Raw genomic sequence first — 18,588 nt, forward strand, 5'->3', positions numbered from 1 at the left:
TGTGCACCACAATAAAGACTAGCCCCCTGCTCGCTACAACTAGAGAAAGCCTGCGCCCAGTAACGAAGACCCAACCCAGCCAATAAATAAAAATAAATAAATAAATAAATTTATAAAAAGCAAGCAAACAAACAAATAAACAAAAAACAATGAATGGTAGGAACACAGATTAAAGGGAGGGAGCTCTTCCCTCTGATCCATTTCTGCCACAAGGGAGCTGTGACAGTTTCCCTCTTGGGGCCTGAAGGTCCCCATCTCTAAAGCAGAGAAACTGGTGGAGGTTCTGTTTCTTTTCCATATCCCCCAGAGTGCTTGGCATAGACCAGGGACCTGAGAAATAAGGAGTGATTGAATGACTGTTTGCATGATGTCCTTTCTGTGCTTATGTTTTCCAGGAGCACTGGGCTTCGGCCATGACAGACACCGTGTTCAGCAACAGCTCTAGCCGTTGGATGTGTCCCAGTGACCGACCCCTGCAATCAAAGTAAGCCGCTGGGTGTTCCTGGGAGTTGTTTGCTTTGGGGCAATGAGGTACAAATCTACACTTGAAGGAGGAAAGGAATAGCAAGGAAAGACATTTCCCTCGCTGGGATGGAGGAAAAGGAACCCGGTGGGAGTTCTGTTGTGGAAGCTTCTCCACTGATTTTACTGCTTTGCAAGGTTGGAGTAACAAGATTAAATTCTGAGCTCCATGCCATAAATGAGAGGTGATCTGGTGGAATGGAAAGAGCACTGACCTGGTGGTTAGAATCTGACTTGATTCTGGTTCTAGATCTGAGCTAATTTACTGGGTGAATCTCTCTCTTCTTTGGGCCTCAGTTTCTTCATCAATTAAATAAGGGAGTTGGGCTAGAGGAGAGGCTGCAAACTGGCAGGCCACTGGCTGACTCTGACTTGCAGAAATGTGTTTTTTATTTTTGGCCTGATCATTTAAAAATTGGGAAATTTCACATAAAATAACTTCACATTCTGTGTCCAGTAGTTATACCTGAATCAGTGGTGTGCTGGATCTCTACCATGGTGGCCCCTGAGAGCTGATGTTAAATTTTCAGGAATTTTGCAAGTTGGTTGTTAAACATGGCCATTGTTAAAAATTAAGTTGCATAGTTTTACAATTAAATTATATTAAGCCCAAAGGTGGTGAACACTCAACATTAATCACTTCTTAATTATTTTACTACATTGTGTTATTCTTTTTGTTATTTGTGTCTGTGATACCTGTGTGGTGAAAGACCGTATAATGGTACACTACTGCATGTTTCTTCCCAGTTTTGCATTTAGAGACATCACATAGGTACTCGAAATCAGCTACAGTGTGGCTTTTCCTCCAGAGGTTCAACTGTTAAACATTTACCAGAACACCCTTGCCTGAAGACCTTGACAACCTAAGTCTCTTGTTTATCATCCCTGCAGATTTTCACTCAAAGGTCTTGTTTTTTGAATGCTTGGTAATTTTTTATTGTGAGCTCAGCTTGTGAGAATCCTGGGGATCTACCATGGGAATATTTTCTTCAGAGAGATTTACATTTGCTCCTGCCGGGAATCAGGTGTGCTGCTCACCCAGGATGTGACCCGAACTCCCTTAGAGGGTCTTAGATTCAGCTTCCCCACCTTGTTCGGAGCTCAGAGTCAGCCTCTGGAACACAACGCTGGTATCTACATTGGCTTACTGCTCACAGCTCCCTGTTCTGGATGCAGTTTGCTGGGTTTTCTTTTTCTTTTTTTAAAAATTGCCTCATAAAGGTATAATTAACGTACCTCCAACATTACGCAAAGTACAACTTGATAATTTTTACACATGTGTACATACTCATTCCCCTTTGCAGTCTCTCCTTCCTGCCCTTCCCTCTCCCCACCCATCCCTAAATAATTACTAGTCTTCTTTCTGTAGCTATAAGTTAATTTGCATTGTTTAGAATTTCATATAAATGGAATCCTTCAGTGTGTACTCCTTTTTGAGGGAAGATGTCTTCTTTCACTTGGCATAATTATCTCATGATCCATCCATATTGCTTTTCATATCAATAGTTTATTCCTTTTTATTGCTAATTAGTATTTCATTGTGTGAATATACCACAATTTGTTTATCCATTCATCTGTTGATGGACATTTGGGTTGTTTCCATTTTTTGGCTAGTACAAATAAAATTTGTATAGACATATACTTTCATTTCTCTTGAGTAAATACCTAGGAGTAAAATGTCTCAGTGGTGTAATAGGTGTATGTTTAACTTTTAAGAAACTGTTTTCCAAATTGGTTGTACCACTTCAGATTTCCACCAGAAGTGTACAAGAGTTCCATCTCCTTTCTCACCAACACTTGACGTGATTAGTCTTTTTCATTTTAACCATTCCAGTGTGTGCATAGTGGTATTAATTTTGTGATTTTAATTTGCACTTCTCTAATGACTAATGATATTGAATGTCTTCTTATGTAATTTTGCCATTCATAAAACCTCTTTGTTAAAGTGTCTGTTCAAATACTTTGTCCATTTAAAAATCAGGTCATTTATCTTCTTGTTATTAAGTTTTCCAAGCTTTTTTTCATGTGTTATAAAGTTCTTCGTTGAAGATACATTTTACACGTATTTTTTCTCAGGCCTATGACTTGCATTTTCTTTTTCATAACAGAGTTTTTTGAAGGGAAAAAGTTTTTTTTTTTGACGAAGTCTATTGTGTTTATTTGTTTCGGAGTGGGGAGGGGTGTTGGAAAATTCCCTTACTTTCTGGCAATCCTAGAACTGCATTTAAAAAGGCTTGCCTTCACTTATCAAGGCCCTAATTATATACTGGTATAGGGTCTTTGGGAATATTTAGTCTGCCTGTATTCTCTGAAGCAAAAGTCCCTATTTACTACTTCTACCTAAAACCTCGTCTAGTTCTACAAGTTTTACAGTTCTGTAGACATTATTGAACTCTGTTGGTTTCCTTTTTGAAAGCAAACTTCTAGTTTCCAAGCCCTTCCCATGATGTCCTTTCGAAGCCAAACTTACTTAGCAGAGAATATTCTATCCACCAAAAATTGTGTCTCTGTAAGATAAACAATTGCCTGAAGGTGGATGGGATAACATATTTATTTTATTTAAGAAATGTCAGTTACTTAAAACCCCACCCATCAGAGTTTACTTTAGTCAATACGAAGCCAAACAACCTGCCTTACAATTGAATTACAATTATTCAAACAGTCTGGATGCAGTTTCATTAAAGTGCTCCCGGGCTCCTGTGAAGCTTCTTGGCATTCTGAATGCATCCGGCTGCCTTGATTGCTACTGCATTTTCTCCAGATATTAAAATTATTTTCCAATAAATGGTAATGGGTGAATTATAGTCATCACACATGCTATCTAGTCTGCGGCAGTGGTGATGTGCTAATGCAGACGTGTCTAATGTCTTTCTCCAGTAAATTAAGAAATCTAGTCTTAATTAACCGATGGCTAGCCAGATACACTTACTGCCTTTGTGATTTTCAAACAGCTTCCTCTCTCAGTCTCCTTGAATCTAATGATGGTGCTTGGACCACAGTTGTGATTGTGTTTGAAAGAAGAATGTATCTGCTTCTTGCATGGGTAGGGCAGGAGTTCTGCTCTCTATGTTGGGGAAACACGGGGAGAAATGCTGGTCTCTGATAGTTGATATTTCTCTATAGTTTTCAAGTCTGCAAGACTGAGCATGTCAGAGATCAGAGGTGGAAACTGGGGCAGACTGGCCTATGGTAGCATGTCTCGTACATGGAGATGCTGGTCTCCTTTTTAGAATGGAAGGACTTGCTTCCCCCAAACTGGGGCACTGTGGCTTCTGCTTTTGGATGACCCCGTCACTGTTCAGGACTCACTGCCCTGCCTCAATGTGCTCCTTATCCCCCAGTGTTTGAAGCAACAGAAACCAAGAAGGATGGTCGCCCTGTTATCATTAAGTGATTCCTCTTTAGTGCCCAAAAAACATTATTCAAATACACAAATGATCAGATTGGTTAATTAACAAGCTGTGGATTATACAACCCTACATTGCAGCAGCCTTGTTTTAGATGTGCTGGTATAAGGTAATAATGGCCGACAAAAAATGGAAGTAGGTCATCGTAATTTAAACTGAACTGTGTGGTTGTTGCATCCAGACAGGGTTGATGTTGTTATGAGATTTTTGTCCCCCTAACTTTATTCATTTTTTTTCTTTCTCTCCTTTCTTTGCCTTCCTTCAGTGATAAAGAACAGTGAGTACTTTATGATGTTTATTTTTCTGCAGACTGAATTTTAGCTTTTCCTGATTAAAGTGGCTTGTCCCTAAAGAGAGATGGTTCAAAAAGGAACTAGCATGTTTTACATATCTAAAAAAAATCCAAGTTGTTTAAAAAAAAAAAACTGCACACTCCTCTTGAGAAAAAAAAAATATGAAATTTCAAAAAAAAATTGTTGATCAAAGGATGGAAAGTACTCCTTAGGGGAGCCCTCAATTTAATTTTTGTTAGTAATTTGTGGGATTTAGCAAGTTTATTAACCACGCTGTGCCTCTGTTTCTGCAACATTTTACCTGGAAACACTGTCTTTAGATAAAGAAAATATTAACTCATGTGATTTCTATCATTAATCAAAGGTGATGGTGAGCAGAACAGAGCTCGTGGGAAGTTATGTGCCGTACACGTGGTCTCTGTCACCTCATGGGAGGTCAGCCTGATTTCCCAGTGAAATGCCTTTGACTCAGAGGTCCTATCTTTGCTCATAACTTTTGTTTTAAATTGGATTCATTTTCTAAATATGCATGACAGATTGGATGCTGGGTCCAATAAATGAACAATAGTCAGGCTGCAAAGCAGATGGGGCTTCGGTTGTGTGTACACATTGGGAAACTGTGGGAGGTCATTTTTACCGTCCCTGTGATGGGGAAGTTATCACAGAACCACAAGCAGAGTGCTGAGTCCGGCCTCAAACACCCAGGTCTGAGTCCTGCTCTGGGACTGAATGTCAGTGTGGCCTTGGGACACTGCCCTTTACCTCCTCGAGCCCTGGCAATCTCCTTTATGATGTGGGTATGTTAACCCTGCCCTTCCACCTTCAGTGGGAGGTGGTACCATCAAATGAGATGCATGGGAAAGCTTTGTAAACTGTAAAGCACCAAAGTCACAGGAAGGTGTGGATCACAGCCTTGCCTTACTCTTGTATGTATACATTGTGTGTGTGTGCAAGTATATATGATGTGTGCTCTACATTCTGTGGTTGACTGGTAAGATTCTGATCTTTTTATGAATATTGTGAGTGTATCATTCAGACCTGCTAGGGAGAGATGCTGAGATGTTGTCCAGTTATAAATATAAATACTGCAAGAGAGAAGTTCATGACTTCAGAGGGTCCCAAGCACTTAAGGCTTCCTGAATGCTGAAAGTTGAAAGGTAGGGTGTATGTTCATCCTCCTTCCCTCCCTTCTTCATCCTCTCCCTCCTCTCCTCTTCCCTTTCTGTCTCCCTTCCTTCCTTCATTAACAAATACCCAGTGCTTACTACATATCATGCACTGTGCTAAGCACCAGGAATACAAGGTTAGCCAAAGTCTGAGTGGGTGTCTAGAAGGGTTTACAAACAAATAAATAGTCAGTCATCAACAAACACACTTTATAGTGCAAGGAGCTATAATAGCAGAATCACAGTGGCCAAGACAGCACAATGATGGGCACCTGGCCAGACTTTGGGGTCATGATGGGAGAACTTCCTGGAAGAAGTAATGTGTAAGCTGAGACCATGTAAAGCAGGTACAAAATAGACAACAGACAGGAGTTCCAGGTAAGGGAACAGCATGTGCGAAGTCCAAATAGGAGAGAGAGCATGGGATTTTAGAAAAGCTGAATGGAACTCAGTCTGGCTTATCAGGAGCCCGAGATTCCCTTAGCTCTCTGAAGGGAGTCAGAGAAACACTGCATCCTTTTGGCACCCCCTTTAGTCTGGTAGGGGTAAATTTCATCCAAAAGGGCCTTTATACCAGCAGGGCCTGTGTAAAATGTTTTGTGGTGTGGATGCCTCTCCTTCCACTCCCTCCCCTTCAGGATTCATTAAAATCTCATTCACTGAGCTGTAAACAGACTTCCTGCTGACACCTGCTTCTGTCGGCATCCTGGGGGGGGGGTGGGGGGAAAAAGAAGAAAGGAAAGAAAAAGGATTAATTTTCTGCACACTGCCGCTGTTTAATGCTTCAGAGCTTTCGTGCCCTGACAGCATTTCCATCATCCCGCTCCTTTTGGGAGTTATAATATATTAATAGAGACATCTGGTGGGTATTTATTATGTGACTATTGTGTGCATGAAATGAAGAATCAAGATGGGAAGGAGGAAGGAGCTGGGAGGCTGCCCTTTGCAGTATTTTTTGGGGGAAACATCTGTGAGGGGCTTCCACCTGGAGTCAGGACTAATTTCCTTTTGTATTAGAAGCCACTGGCACTGGTTTGTTTGGAGGGTCCCTTCTGACTGTCTCTAGATGCACCTCAACAGGTACAATCAGGTCACAGATGAAGCACGTCCAGAATGCTGGTTTCCCGAACCTCTGACCATATTCTCCCCACACATCTTTCTCAAAAATTCTCTTCCCTCTTCTGAGTGTCAGGCATCTGGAAGATGAGCAGGTCAACTGCAGTGATCTTTAGACTTTTGTTAGCAGCAAAATTCTTTCTTTGAATACTGTTTTATTCAGAAGCTAAATATATAAGACAGATAAAGAATGGGGCTGGATAAAGACCATTAGTGGCTGAAAGCATTAAACATATCACACAACTGTAAGTTAAAATAGTACCAAACTATAAAATAAATGTAGGGAGTATAACAAGCTTCACTTTGTTTTTGTTGTTGCCACAATGGATAGTGTATCAGTTATCTTTTGCTGTGTAAAAAACCACCTTAAAACTCAGGGGCATGAAACAATGATGATTTATTCTCAGGGACCTGGGCTTGGCTGGTGGCTCTGCTGATCTTGGCTGGGCTCTCTCATGCATTAAAAGGTTGGCTGATCTAGGATGGCTGTGGCTGGAATGACTCAGCTCTGATCTACATGCCTCTCACCCTTGAGCTTTTTGTGATGGTGAGGACAGAGAGTAAGAGAGAAGGCAGAAATCACAAGAGCTTTGCAGGCTTAGCCCCAGGATGGCACAACACCTCTCCCCTGTGTTTTATTGGCCAAAGTAAGCCGTAAGTCCAAGCAGGATTCAAGGGGTAGGGAAGTAGACTCTGACCTTTTGGTGAGAGCATCTTCAAATTCACATGACACAGGGCATGGATACTTAGAAGGGTGAAGTATTGAGGTTATTGATGCAATAAACCATATTTCATGCTTTTATTGAATATCAAATGTTAAATTCTTAAAAATTTTTTCTCTCTTTTTTTTTAACTGGTATCCTTGCTTTGCTTGTGTTGGGAACCCAGCATTGCCATCTGGGCTGAAGTGAGGATGGAGGCCTGTTTCCCTGCCCACTCTGTCCCTCTACGACCCACTCACCTGCAGCCCTTTGAGATTCCTTGAGGGAACTACAGACAACAGTCTGAAAACCGTGGCTTAGACAATTTGGGGAAATAGGAGGCAGGTGCCCTTCAGTGATTCTCCAGGGAGCATTGTCCTAAGTATGTGAATAAGAGCAGAGACGGGCCAGCCCTCTTCACCCTGAAGGCTCTCAGCCAGTAAGCCAGGGGTCTCTCCGCATGCAGCCCCTCAGGGTCAGGAGTAGCCTCTGAAGGTCCCGGCAGAAAACAAACATGAAATCATTCCCACTTAACAGATCTGGAAACTGACATTCAGAGTGGCTCAGGGCCCCAGCACACACTGCCAATAATCCACAGGTCCAGGATTCCAATCTTAAACCCCGCCAGGTCAAGGAGGGCTCAAGGTGGCACACAGTAGGCCCTCTGGGTGTTTACTGGACTGGATACAATGCTCTGAGTAACTTGTCCAAGGAAGCAACACTTTGGTCTTCCTTCACCTTTGGTTTTTACAAGATCCCAACATTGGGCTCTGGTCTTAAGGACGTGGAGCTAGAATCCTGTGCCCAGGGGCCCTTGGCAAGGGTGCCACCATCCTGTCATCACAGGAGCATTCTCAAGACCCCCATGTTCACAATGCTCCCCAGCTCAGAGGAGGCCCAGACAAGCCCATTCTCTCCCTTGAGAGCAAAGGCTTTGGTCTGAAAAATCATCTCGTCTCCCTCTGTTTGCTTTTGGAATTAAAACATGAAAATCCACAGGAGGCTTGCGAGTCCCCACTGAGACCCATCGGTGACATTTTCAAACACTAGATGAACTGTTTGTCAACTGCGTGTTTTCGAGCAGAGGACGGGGTGGGCAGGGTTTGGAGAGATGCCGCCAGCCTCTAGAAGGCCTTCTGCTCATCCACAGATGGAGGCAATTATCTTAGGCGGGCCTCTTGGGGACCCCCGTTCCTGCTTATGTTTCTGGAATTGTGCATTTCCTGTGCGTTCTGACCGCAGTGAGTTGTGTGGTGGGTTGAGAGGCTTTGGCTTCAGATCTGACCCATGGCTAACCATACCCATGACCAGATTGTGAGCTGTGAGAATGTGCCCTTGAAAGGGTCTCCACTGGGTCTGAAGCCCAGCATCTCACCTGTGCTCTGTCTTGGCCCCAGAGCTGCTTTTTAAAGGCAGGAAATAAATGGAGGGGGGATCAGAAGAGAATGAAGGAAGCAAAGGGGATATGAAGGGAGGAAGAATAGGGGCAGCTGGGACATCCATTTCCATGGAAAACCAGAGGGACCTGTCGGGAGGAGGCTGGATGAGGTTATGACTAAGACTTTTGGGGAAGAAGGGGTGCTTTTCGTTATGCAGGAGTCCAGTGTATCCTTTACAGTTATTGGGAAGAAACATCAGACTGAGGGATGTTAGCACACAGTAAGGAAGATCTTTCCAACAGAACAGCTTAGACTCCTAATGAGAGAGGGAGGTCTTTATCACAGGGAGCATTCCAGCAAGGCTAGAAGGACCCCTGTAGGGAGGCTGTACAGACAGGCTTTCAGGTGATCCTCAACAGCCCTCCCCTCCGCGTGTTCATGCCTGAGTGTGGGCAGGACCTGGGGTGTGTCTCTAACCTATAGAATATGACATACGGGATGGGACATCACCCTTGCGATTACATCATGTTATGTAAGACTCTGTCTCATTTGCCCGGAGCTGGAGAGTCACCCTGCATACTTGATGAAGAAAGTGGCCTGCAGGATGAGTTTGGGGAAGTCTGCTTGGTTAGGAATTGCAGGCTGCCTCCAGGACATGGAGGTGACCTCTTGCCAAGAGCCAACAAAAAGCTGGGGCCCTAGGTCACATGGCTGCCAGGAAATGAATTCAGCCAACAACTCACATTTGCCTGGAAGCTGATCCTTCTCCAGAAAGGCTCCAGATGAGAACCCAACCCAGCTGACAACTGATTGCAGCCTTGTGAGACGCTGAGCCTGGACTCCTGACATGGAAACTGTGAGATAATAAATGTGTGTTGTGTAAAGCCCCTAAGTGTGTAATAACTTGTTATGCAGCAATCGAAAATGAACACAGACACTATAGAGATGGGGTTTTGTGCCACCCTGTCTCTGTCCTCCAGCTGGGCTGATTTTTCCAGTTGACCTAATGCTACAGAACAAGTCACATCCAACTTAGTGGCTTAAACAACAGAAACCACTTATTACCTCTTGCAGTTTTTGTTGGTAGATAGATATTCGAGAGTGGCTTGGCTGGGTGGTTCTGGCATGGTTGTAGTTGTACGTCAGCTAGGGCTACAGCCGTCTGAGGGCTTGACAAAGGCTAGAGGATCACGTAGCTGGCAAGTTGGTGCTGGCTGTTGGCTGGGGACCTCAGTTCCTCTCCACAAGTGCCTCTCCAGGGGGATGTTTGAATGTCCTCGTGACATGGCATCTGACTTCCCCTAGAATGAATGACCCAAGAGACCAAGGCAGAAGTTGCAATGTCTTTTGCAACCTAGGCTTGGAAGTCACCCACGGTAACTTCCATTGTGTTTAGCTGGTCACATAGCACCAGCTGAGATTCAGTGTGGGAGGGGACAACATAGGGAAGCTGTGAATACCAGGAGGCTCCTTGGGGACCATCTTGTATGTGGCTACCATAATGATCTTCCTTCACCTCCTCGGGCACACTGCCCACTCTCTTGACTCCAGGCCTTTGCAAAGACCATTCCTCTGTCAGGCTCAGTTTCTTCCTCTGCCTTCCTCTCACCAACTCTAGCTTATCTCTGAGGTCTTAGTAGGAGCCAGTCATACCTTTCTGGGGCCTGGAACTTATGTAATTTAGGGGAGCCCTCTTCAAAATAAAGACAAAAATATCGTGCTTTTACAAATTTTTCAGGACAGATTGTCATTACAAGGGCTTTTCCCAGGGTCTTGGAAGGTGCCTGTGCCAACAAAGGGTCCCAAATTTAAGCCTCACCAGCATCACAGGAAATCCTCTTCAGGTCTCAGTGTAGATGTCACTCTCTCGGGGAGGTCTCCTTCGTCCCCTAGACTAAGTAACTTCTGTTGCTTCACGCTTGCTGTGGGTCACCCTTATAATTAGACATTTATCATCCCTTTCGGCCATAAGGGACTGTGTCTTATTCAAAAACTCTTTCTGTGCTTACTCGCAGACACTATTCTAAATGCCATTGACACAATAGTGACCCAGACCCAGACAAGGTCCCTGTCCTCCTGGAACCTACATTCAGGTGGGGGGAGAGAAGCAACAAATGGGTAAACAACAAACTTCTTTTAAAAAATAATTTCAGTTAGTGATGGATACAGGTGACCCTGGGCAATGAGAGCTCAAGGAAGGCCTCTCTGAGGAGCTGACATTTGAGCTGAGACCTGAATGATGAGAAGGGGGAGATCTGGAGAGATAAATGTCCTGGAAGCTGGGACAGCAAGTGCAAAGGCCCTGAAACAAAAACAAGGTTGCGGAGGGAGGCCAGTACAGCTGGAGTGTAGTGAGAGGGGGCAGAAGGATGGAGAGGCAGGTAAAGGACAGGTTGGGTGAGACTGCAAATGGGCAAGAAGCTGAGTTTTACTTTTATTAAGGTAAAATTCACTTAATGTACAATTAACCGTTTTAAAGGGCACAGTTCAATGGCATTTAGCACATTTACCACGTTATGCAACCATGACCTCTATGTAGACCTGGGTTTTGTTCTAAATCAGTGAGAAGCCATTGGAGGGTTTAGGGCAGGGGGTTTGAGTATGTTTAGCATTTGTTCATCCCCAGAGCCCCCTGATCCAAGGCAAGATGTGTTTCCACCAGAATCTCCCCAAGCTATCCCCCTGCTTCCCTTTCTCACAACGAGACTTGCCCCCGAGACATCTGCATCTGTTGCTCTCAAACTCTTCCTTCTGTGCTCGTCTGAATAAACCAGCTAAGGTGGGAGGATGCAAGAGGAGGCGGGAGCAGGGAGGAAGATGGGGCTTTTAATTTCCAACTTTGAGTGTCAAAAGGCAATTTCATGCCTGCTGATGTGATTAGAGCAGTGGAAGTAATAGAGGCTGGCAGCTAATGGGGCGCTGGCTCTGGGGGATTCGTAGTTACTGACTTGTTTTTCCCCCAATAAGGACAAGAGTTTCTAGTGGTGTCGAACCCTGCATTCCACTCAGGCGATGCACCTCAGTGCCCTGGGGTGTGGACCGTGTTACTGGTGGAAAGGATGATAATTTGTCGTAGATCACAGCACCATCACCGGGGCTACCCGGACAGGCATTCAATTCTCTCTGTATTGTGGAGGTTAAGGGTGCAGGCTGCCCAGGTCTGAATTCCACCTCTGCCACTTCCCAGCCATGCGACCTTGGGCTAGTGGTCTTATTTCTCTATACCTGAGTCTCCCCACCAGAATATAAACAATAACCATTCCTGCCTTGTAGAAGTGTTGTGAGGATTAAAGGAAGTAATGTGGGCATCCAGTAGGTGCTACCTCAGAATTTACTTTTTTTATTTTAAAAAAAGATCAAGAGCACAAGATGGAACTCAGAATGCTATAGGAGCTTTGGAGGCAGGAGAGCTAAATGTTTATGTGAAATCAAGAGGTTTTTATAAAACTAGTTGACAACTAGTTTAAACTTTTTTTTAAGACTTTGTGTCCCACACCAAACATATCTGTGCCAGATAGGGGCTGGGGTCAACCTGGGATCCAGGGCTTCAGATGGTCCTCCCAGAATTGTTTCCACTCCAGCTGTAGAAGTCTACTGTTTGGACTCCTTTCCTGAGAACATCATTACCCTCCAGGTTTCCATGAGCTTCCCGCAAATGCTACTTCCAGAGTGTCTGCCATATGCTAAACACTTAATAAACTCATCAGAACCCCATGAGGGAGATCTGTGTGTGTTCCATTGTACAGATGAGCAAACTGAGGCTCTGAGAGATTGGATTCTCTTGCCCAGGGTCTCCCAGCAAGGATTTGAACTTGAGGTTTACCAGACTCCAGGAGCTAGAGCCTAACCACCACTCTACAACTGCTGACTTTACCTCCAGCCTCACGTCTTCCCAAATTACCCCTCAGGCTCCAGACAGGATGGTCCGTTCACCCCAGTGGTCAGCCGGACAGACAGAAGAAGCAGGAAGAGCTGACAGATGAGGAGAAGGAGATCATCAACAGGGTGATTGCTCGCGCTGAGAAGATGGAAGAGATGGAGCAGGAGCGAATTGGGTGAGTGAGGCCTGATGCTTCCCATCCATCCTGAGAGCCACCGGGGGCCAGGAGGCTGTGCTATGCAGGGCGGGTGTGCTGGGCGGGGGCAGGGCTGCCTTTGGGGTTTGTGATCTGTGATGTGCCAAGCCACCCACCCAGGCAGAACTGGAATCCTTGGTGCACAAGATGGGAGAGCTGGAAGAGGAGAAAAGAGAACAGAGGAGAGAGTGGGCTGGGGGCTGGCTGGGGAGGGGACTTTCAGAGAAGGGGGGAGCTTCTGAGAGGGGGATGGGAGATTGTCTCTGGAGGCTGGAGATGTGTGTGTGAGCGCAGGTGTCTTACCCATTCCAACTGCAGAGAAGTATGTTCTAGAGACATCGGCCATGCAGATGCCAGAATGTACAGTTGAGGGGGAGGGGAGGGGGAGGAAGTGTATGTCAAAGAGACAGTACGTGAAAGAGAGAGCACATGTGAAATGAACTGTGTGAGAGAGCAGGAGAAATCCACCCTGGGGGGGGCGGGGTGCCGCGTGAGAGCGAGGCAGCAGAGGTTGGGTCTGGGCGCCAAGAACCCGGCTTGCATCGCAGCCCCCTGCTTGCTGGCTGTGGGTCCTGGGCCCGTTGCTGCACCCTTCGGGCCTCCGTGTGCTCACTTGTAGAAAGGGAGAAATAAAAGGGATAGTCCGCAGGGTCATCACAAGGAGTAAGTGAAATGACGCTTGCGTGGTTCCCGGCCCCGGCCAGGTTGTACTTTATGTTTAATGAATGGTAGGAGGAAGGGAAAAAGTGGGGTTTGGAGGACAGAGGTAACAAAATCAGGTAAGGGATGTGAGAAGGAGGTATGGTGTGTGTGTGTGTGTCAGAGCACCAGTGAGCCAGGACGGCGTTAGGGAGAGAGGAAGGGGTAGGCGGGTGCGCTTGGGAAGGGGGGAGTGGGGAAGTGAGCGGAGAGGAGTGCCTGGGAGAAGAGGAGAGTGAGCACGTGTATGGGGGTGGGGTGTCTTGGCATGGGTGGAAGCTACCAGGATGCAGGGAGGCCACCAAGGGGTCCTCTGAGATTGAACCTCAAATGGGAAATGGCAGGGGCTGCTGGGATGCCACCTCCCCCCCGCCCCGCCTCCTCCCCAGACCCTTCTTCCAAGGGGCAGTCTTTGTCAACTGCTTACCACTGGTTTGGACACTAGGGTGCCCTTTCATCTCCCTACGCACCCACTCAGCAGGGGGTTAACAAAATTCTTGGATGGAAAATGATGCTGTGAACACATAGGAAGTGGGTGCCTTTGATTTCAACCTCTGCAGATAATTTTATTCGGGGGGGGGGTGCTGGGGAGATCAGAGGTGCCGTTGACAAGTGACAGATAACCTGGTACAGGAGTAGTCAGCTTTGTGCTTAGCCCTCTGTCAGCTTCTTCAGTGGGCTGCTAAAGGGATGGGTCTTGAGGGGTCTGCTTATAGGGTTGAGTTTTTATTTTGCTTTTAAAAGATATGTCAGGAGTGAGGAGTTGTCCAGGCTGGAGGTCTGTGAGCGTGTGTGTGTGTGTGTGTGTGTGTGTGTGTGTGTGTGTGTGTGTGCGCGCGCGCATGTGTGTTCACTTCAACAGGGGGCTTCAGCCTTCCAGGAAGGAAGGATATAGATGTTAAATTCTGGCTTGGAAGCAAGACCTTTCAGCCTTTTTTCCTGCATAGCACTTTCTACCAGCTAACACTGTTTGTATTTTATACATCGAGTTTGATTATTGTATATCTCTCCCCATTAGATTATAAGATTCCCGAGTTTAGAGACGTTTGCCCGTTTTATTCACTACAGAATCCCCAGACCTAGCACATAGTAGGTGTGCGGGAAAATATTTGTTGGGAGACTGAGTGAACATGGTCGGTGATGCTGCCCACCCTGTTTCTTTCTGCATCTCCTGTGGCCATGAGGTTGGAGATCTTAGAATTTTGTAGTCCAGCGTCCAAGTTCCCGGGGAAGGCACTATGATTGGCTGGCTTAGATTTATATCAGATTCTGTCCCTGTTAACTGCACTGCCTTTGGGTGTAAAGTTAAGGGGATCTCTGTGAACTGAGCAGATTCTGGCTTGAACGTTCTAGAACAGGATAGATGGGTTCCCTGCCTTGTCCCCCATGTCCTGCCACATTGCCTGGCCTGGTGCCATGGTAGAAGAGCACAGTGGTTAATCCCTGGGGCCCCAGAGTCAGAGAGACCAGGCTTCAAATTCCAGCCCTGCCTCAGTTTCCTCAGCTGCAAAATGGGGATAATATTAGCACACACGTCTCAGGGAGTGTTTAATTTGCATGCGAAGGATTATCATGGTGCCTGTCACAGAGCACGTGCTCAGTTAATGGTGACAATCATTAATGACAAATTTGCTGAGGAAACTTTTTTATACCAGCCAAGGTCTCTGTTCTAGAAGTATGCCTGAGACTCCTGTTTGGCAAGCCCCCGGCTTCCTCTGAAGGAGATTTGAGAGCCTTCCAGGGAATCTGGGGCCAAACCCATGGTGACAGAGTGTCCCTTTGCTGAGACAGTATGTTTTCTGCCTGAGCAGGGAGGATAGTCCTGGAGGATTCTGTCTGTGGCCGTTTCCCCACGCCCTTCTAGCTGCCAGCCCTTGCTGGTAGCATCGCCAGAGGCAAACCCGTGCTATTTGTGTTTCATGAGCTCGAACCTGCCCTCATTCCTGTTCTACCCATGCTTCCCTGAGAGAGGATCAGAGTGGAGTCAGATGAAAGGAGAGAGACACATCAGACACAGAACAAGGCTGAAAATGGGGTGCCATCGGGGCTCCCCCCCAGAACCTGAGGCTCAGTTAATGAGTCTTGCGGGCTTCAGCTCCCCACTCATCCAATGAAGCGGGTCAGTCTGTCTCATGATCCTTCCTGATCCGATGCTACAGTATTTGGGGGTGTCTGATGGAGGACCCTGTACCCCATTGTTTGCTGCACTTCTCAGAACAAATGAGCTCCTTTTAACTGTTAAAACTCCAGGTGCATCTGTGTCCCCTTCTGGGTCCACACACCGGCTCTATGATGCTGAATTTTCTTTTCTATTACCCGAGTAACAGTCGTCTGGGAGACACTTGAAGTCGTTTACATAATAAACGATCATTATAATGGGTACCATTTATTGATTGAGCACTTACTATGTGCCAAACACCAAACCTAAAAACTTCATATGGATTTAACTCATTAACTTCTCCTCTCAATCCTGTCAAGTAGGTGCTATTTTGCAGGTGAGGAAACTGAGGCTTAGAAAGGTTACGTTACTTGTCCAAGGTCACACAGAGCTGAGATATATGTCCCTGTCTGGCTGACTCTCAGAATTATGCTCTTAACTACTAGGTGTGTTTTCTAAAGGCCTGGCCTCAAATTCTTAGATTGCAGAACATGAAAATTTTTAAAGCTCAGGTTTGGAGGGACATTTGGGGAGCTAGAAGCTAGAATCCCTTCTGTGCTGGTCCAGTGATTCCTTCCCAGTGATCTTATTAACCTGCTTGTACCTCCAAAGCTTCCAGAACTTCTGGGTCTCCACAGTCCCAAGGCCATGGAGATTTCCACAGGGAACCATCCTGGGGCATCCCAGGAGGGGCTGCTTCCCTAGGGCAGTTTTGCTAGAGTTAGCTGCTCCAGGGAGCCCCAGGTGATGCAGCGGACCAGAGCTGCTTCTCACCTGGGAGCCTCTTTGTTTTGCCTAAGGGGGTGTCTAAACCTTTACTTACCACTCAGCCCACAACCAACCTCTGCTCTCTTCAGCACCCTCGGAGGGAAAGATGATGGACAGAAGGGAAACTCATTAAAGAGCCTCATTTTGCCCCACATTCTTTATTCAAGGCTAAGTGGGATCTCAGAATTTATTTTGCATGCCCTGACTGCTATACTTTCTGTACTAGTTAGGATACTTGGCTTGCAAGAAAGGGAATTAGTTCCAGCCAGGTCGTTTCAGCTATCTATCACTGCATAACAAACCACCCAAAACATACTGACTACAAGCAACCACAGTATACTATTTTTCATGGTTCTCTGGGTTAAGAATTTAGGCAGGGCTCTGCTGAGTTGATTTTCTGCTCCATGTGGCATGGGCTGGGGTCACTCACTCAACCGCGTTCCATGGGTGGCTGGGCTGGACTGGAAGGACCAGGAAAGCTCCAACCCTTCGTCTGTGCCTCCGTGCGCTCTGCATGGCCCCCCTCTCTCCACGGAATCTTTGCTTATTCAGTGGTCTGGCCCAAGCTCCTTTACATGGCAGCTGGCTCCCAAGAGAGCAAAGTTGGAAGTCGCCAAGATTCTTAGCCTGCTCTGGAACTGATGAGGCATTACTCCACTGCATTCTATTGGAGAGGAGAAATAGATCCTATCTCCTCCTGGAAGAATGACTTCTGCATCCAGGGAAGGAAGAGGTTAATGGTGGTCATCTTTGGAGACTCTATTCCATTAGGCAAAAAAGGGGAATTTAATATCAGGATTCAGAGGTATCTCAAGGGATACCAAGGGCAGGCACACAGCCCAGCTTCATGAAAAGTCTGCTTCTCATCCCACTTCTTAGAAGACATACTCGCATACTATACCTTCTCAGTTGTTATATTTCTTCTTAGTCCTAATTCCAAATCCCCGGGGAAGGAACTGATTGGTCCAAGTCACCCTCAGTGCCCACCCCTCATCCAATCAGCTGTGGCCAGAGGTGCCAGGCTCTATAAACAAGGCTGTTGAGCGCTTCTCCAGAGAGTGCAAAGGGCCTTTGTGAATTGAACAGACCCCCAGGGGGTGTCCACAGGACTTTTAAAACATATTAAATCTGGAATTAAACATTTGCCTGGGGATATTTGTGTGTGTGGGTTTTGTTCTTGTTTCGTTTCCTGGTGGTAGGTTCCTCTGTGTCTTTATCATATATTTCTTTCTATCCAGAGCCTCTCAAAGGCAGTTGCTCATATATTCTGCCTGCAAGGGGACAGGCAGCTTGGTGGCTTCCATTTGAGGTCAATGTCCCTTAACAGATGGGTCCAAAGAAGTAGTTAGGATTTGTCATTAACCTTGGCGTCCAGATGCTGTGATGGAGGAGGAAGTCGGAGAGACACAGGGAGACCTGTTGTTGACAGAATCTGTCACCTCCCCATCTTAGTTCCACCATCCCCTCTAGTTTTGGCGCAGAATTTTTCCAAAATGTGGACAGAGGGAGAAGTGAGTAATAATGCTTGGAATTTGCTACATCTAATTAGGTAGGCATCTTTCCTATGGTTTGACAAGATGACAATAAACCAGGTCATAGTCTCCTCTTTCTAAAGGAAGATTCCCCCATTGCCCTGCCACTTTTTTTTTTTTTTTTTTTTTTTTTTGTGACTTGGAGTCCTAGACATTCTGTGGGTAGAACTCAAGGGTTCTAGGGCATCCTGATGTTATAGACATAGTTATCCATGTGTCTGTGTGCATTTTTAAGGAGAAATAGTCATAGATTTCAGGTTTGGGGGGACTCTGAAACCATCCCCCAATGTTGAGAACCACTGAGTAATACCTCAGTTTTCCCAGGGATTGGGTCAATGCTTTCTAATATCCATCCGGCCTTAATTATTTATGGAATCTGTTTGTACAAGATGAAAACGGAAGTCTTCTTAATTCCTTAAGCAGCCCAGTGCCTGACATAAAAGAGAGAACAAAAGAATATATATTGGATGAATTCTAAACCCAGCTGACTAAGCCTCTCATTGAATGTTTTTAACCTCAAGGTTTACCGGACCTCATCTGTAAAATGGGGAGTTGGACCATGTGGTCTCCAAGTCCCTCTAGCCCAAGGTTCCTGAACTTTGGCGCTGTTTACATTTGGGGACAGATAATTCTTTGTGGTGGGTGCTGTCCTGTGCACCATAGGATTTTTTTAGCAGCATCTCTGGCTCCTACCAAGTAGGTGCCTATAGTAACCCGGGCTGTCACAAAGCTGTGACAACCCAGAATGTCTCCAGACATCACCACATGCCC

General features: G+C 45.9%; 1 protein-coding gene across 2 annotated transcripts in view; it reads left to right on the top strand.

Annotated features, from left to right (window-relative positions):
- Nucleotides 1-400: 400 nt before the first annotated feature.
- Nucleotides 401-18,588, top strand: part of RPH3A (rabphilin 3A) — a 60,202-nt gene continuing 42,014 nt past the window's right edge. The window contains exons 1-3 of one of the 2 annotated variants that reach the window (XM_057745984.1): nucleotides 401-484; nucleotides 4,195-4,206; nucleotides 12,493-12,639. In XM_057745984.1, the coding sequence (XP_057601967.1) occupies nucleotides 414-484; nucleotides 4,195-4,206; nucleotides 12,493-12,639 (230 nt within the window). In that variant the 5' untranslated portion in view covers nucleotides 401-413. The remainder of the gene's footprint in view (nucleotides 485-4,194; nucleotides 4,207-12,492; nucleotides 12,640-18,588) is intronic. The other variant, XM_057745985.1, reaches the window with a different exon arrangement.

Source organism: Hippopotamus amphibius, chromosome 8, assembly GCF_030028045.1.
Source record: "Hippopotamus amphibius kiboko isolate mHipAmp2 chromosome 8, mHipAmp2.hap2, whole genome shotgun sequence".
Taxonomy (NCBI): domain Eukaryota; kingdom Metazoa; phylum Chordata; class Mammalia; order Artiodactyla; family Hippopotamidae; genus Hippopotamus; species Hippopotamus amphibius.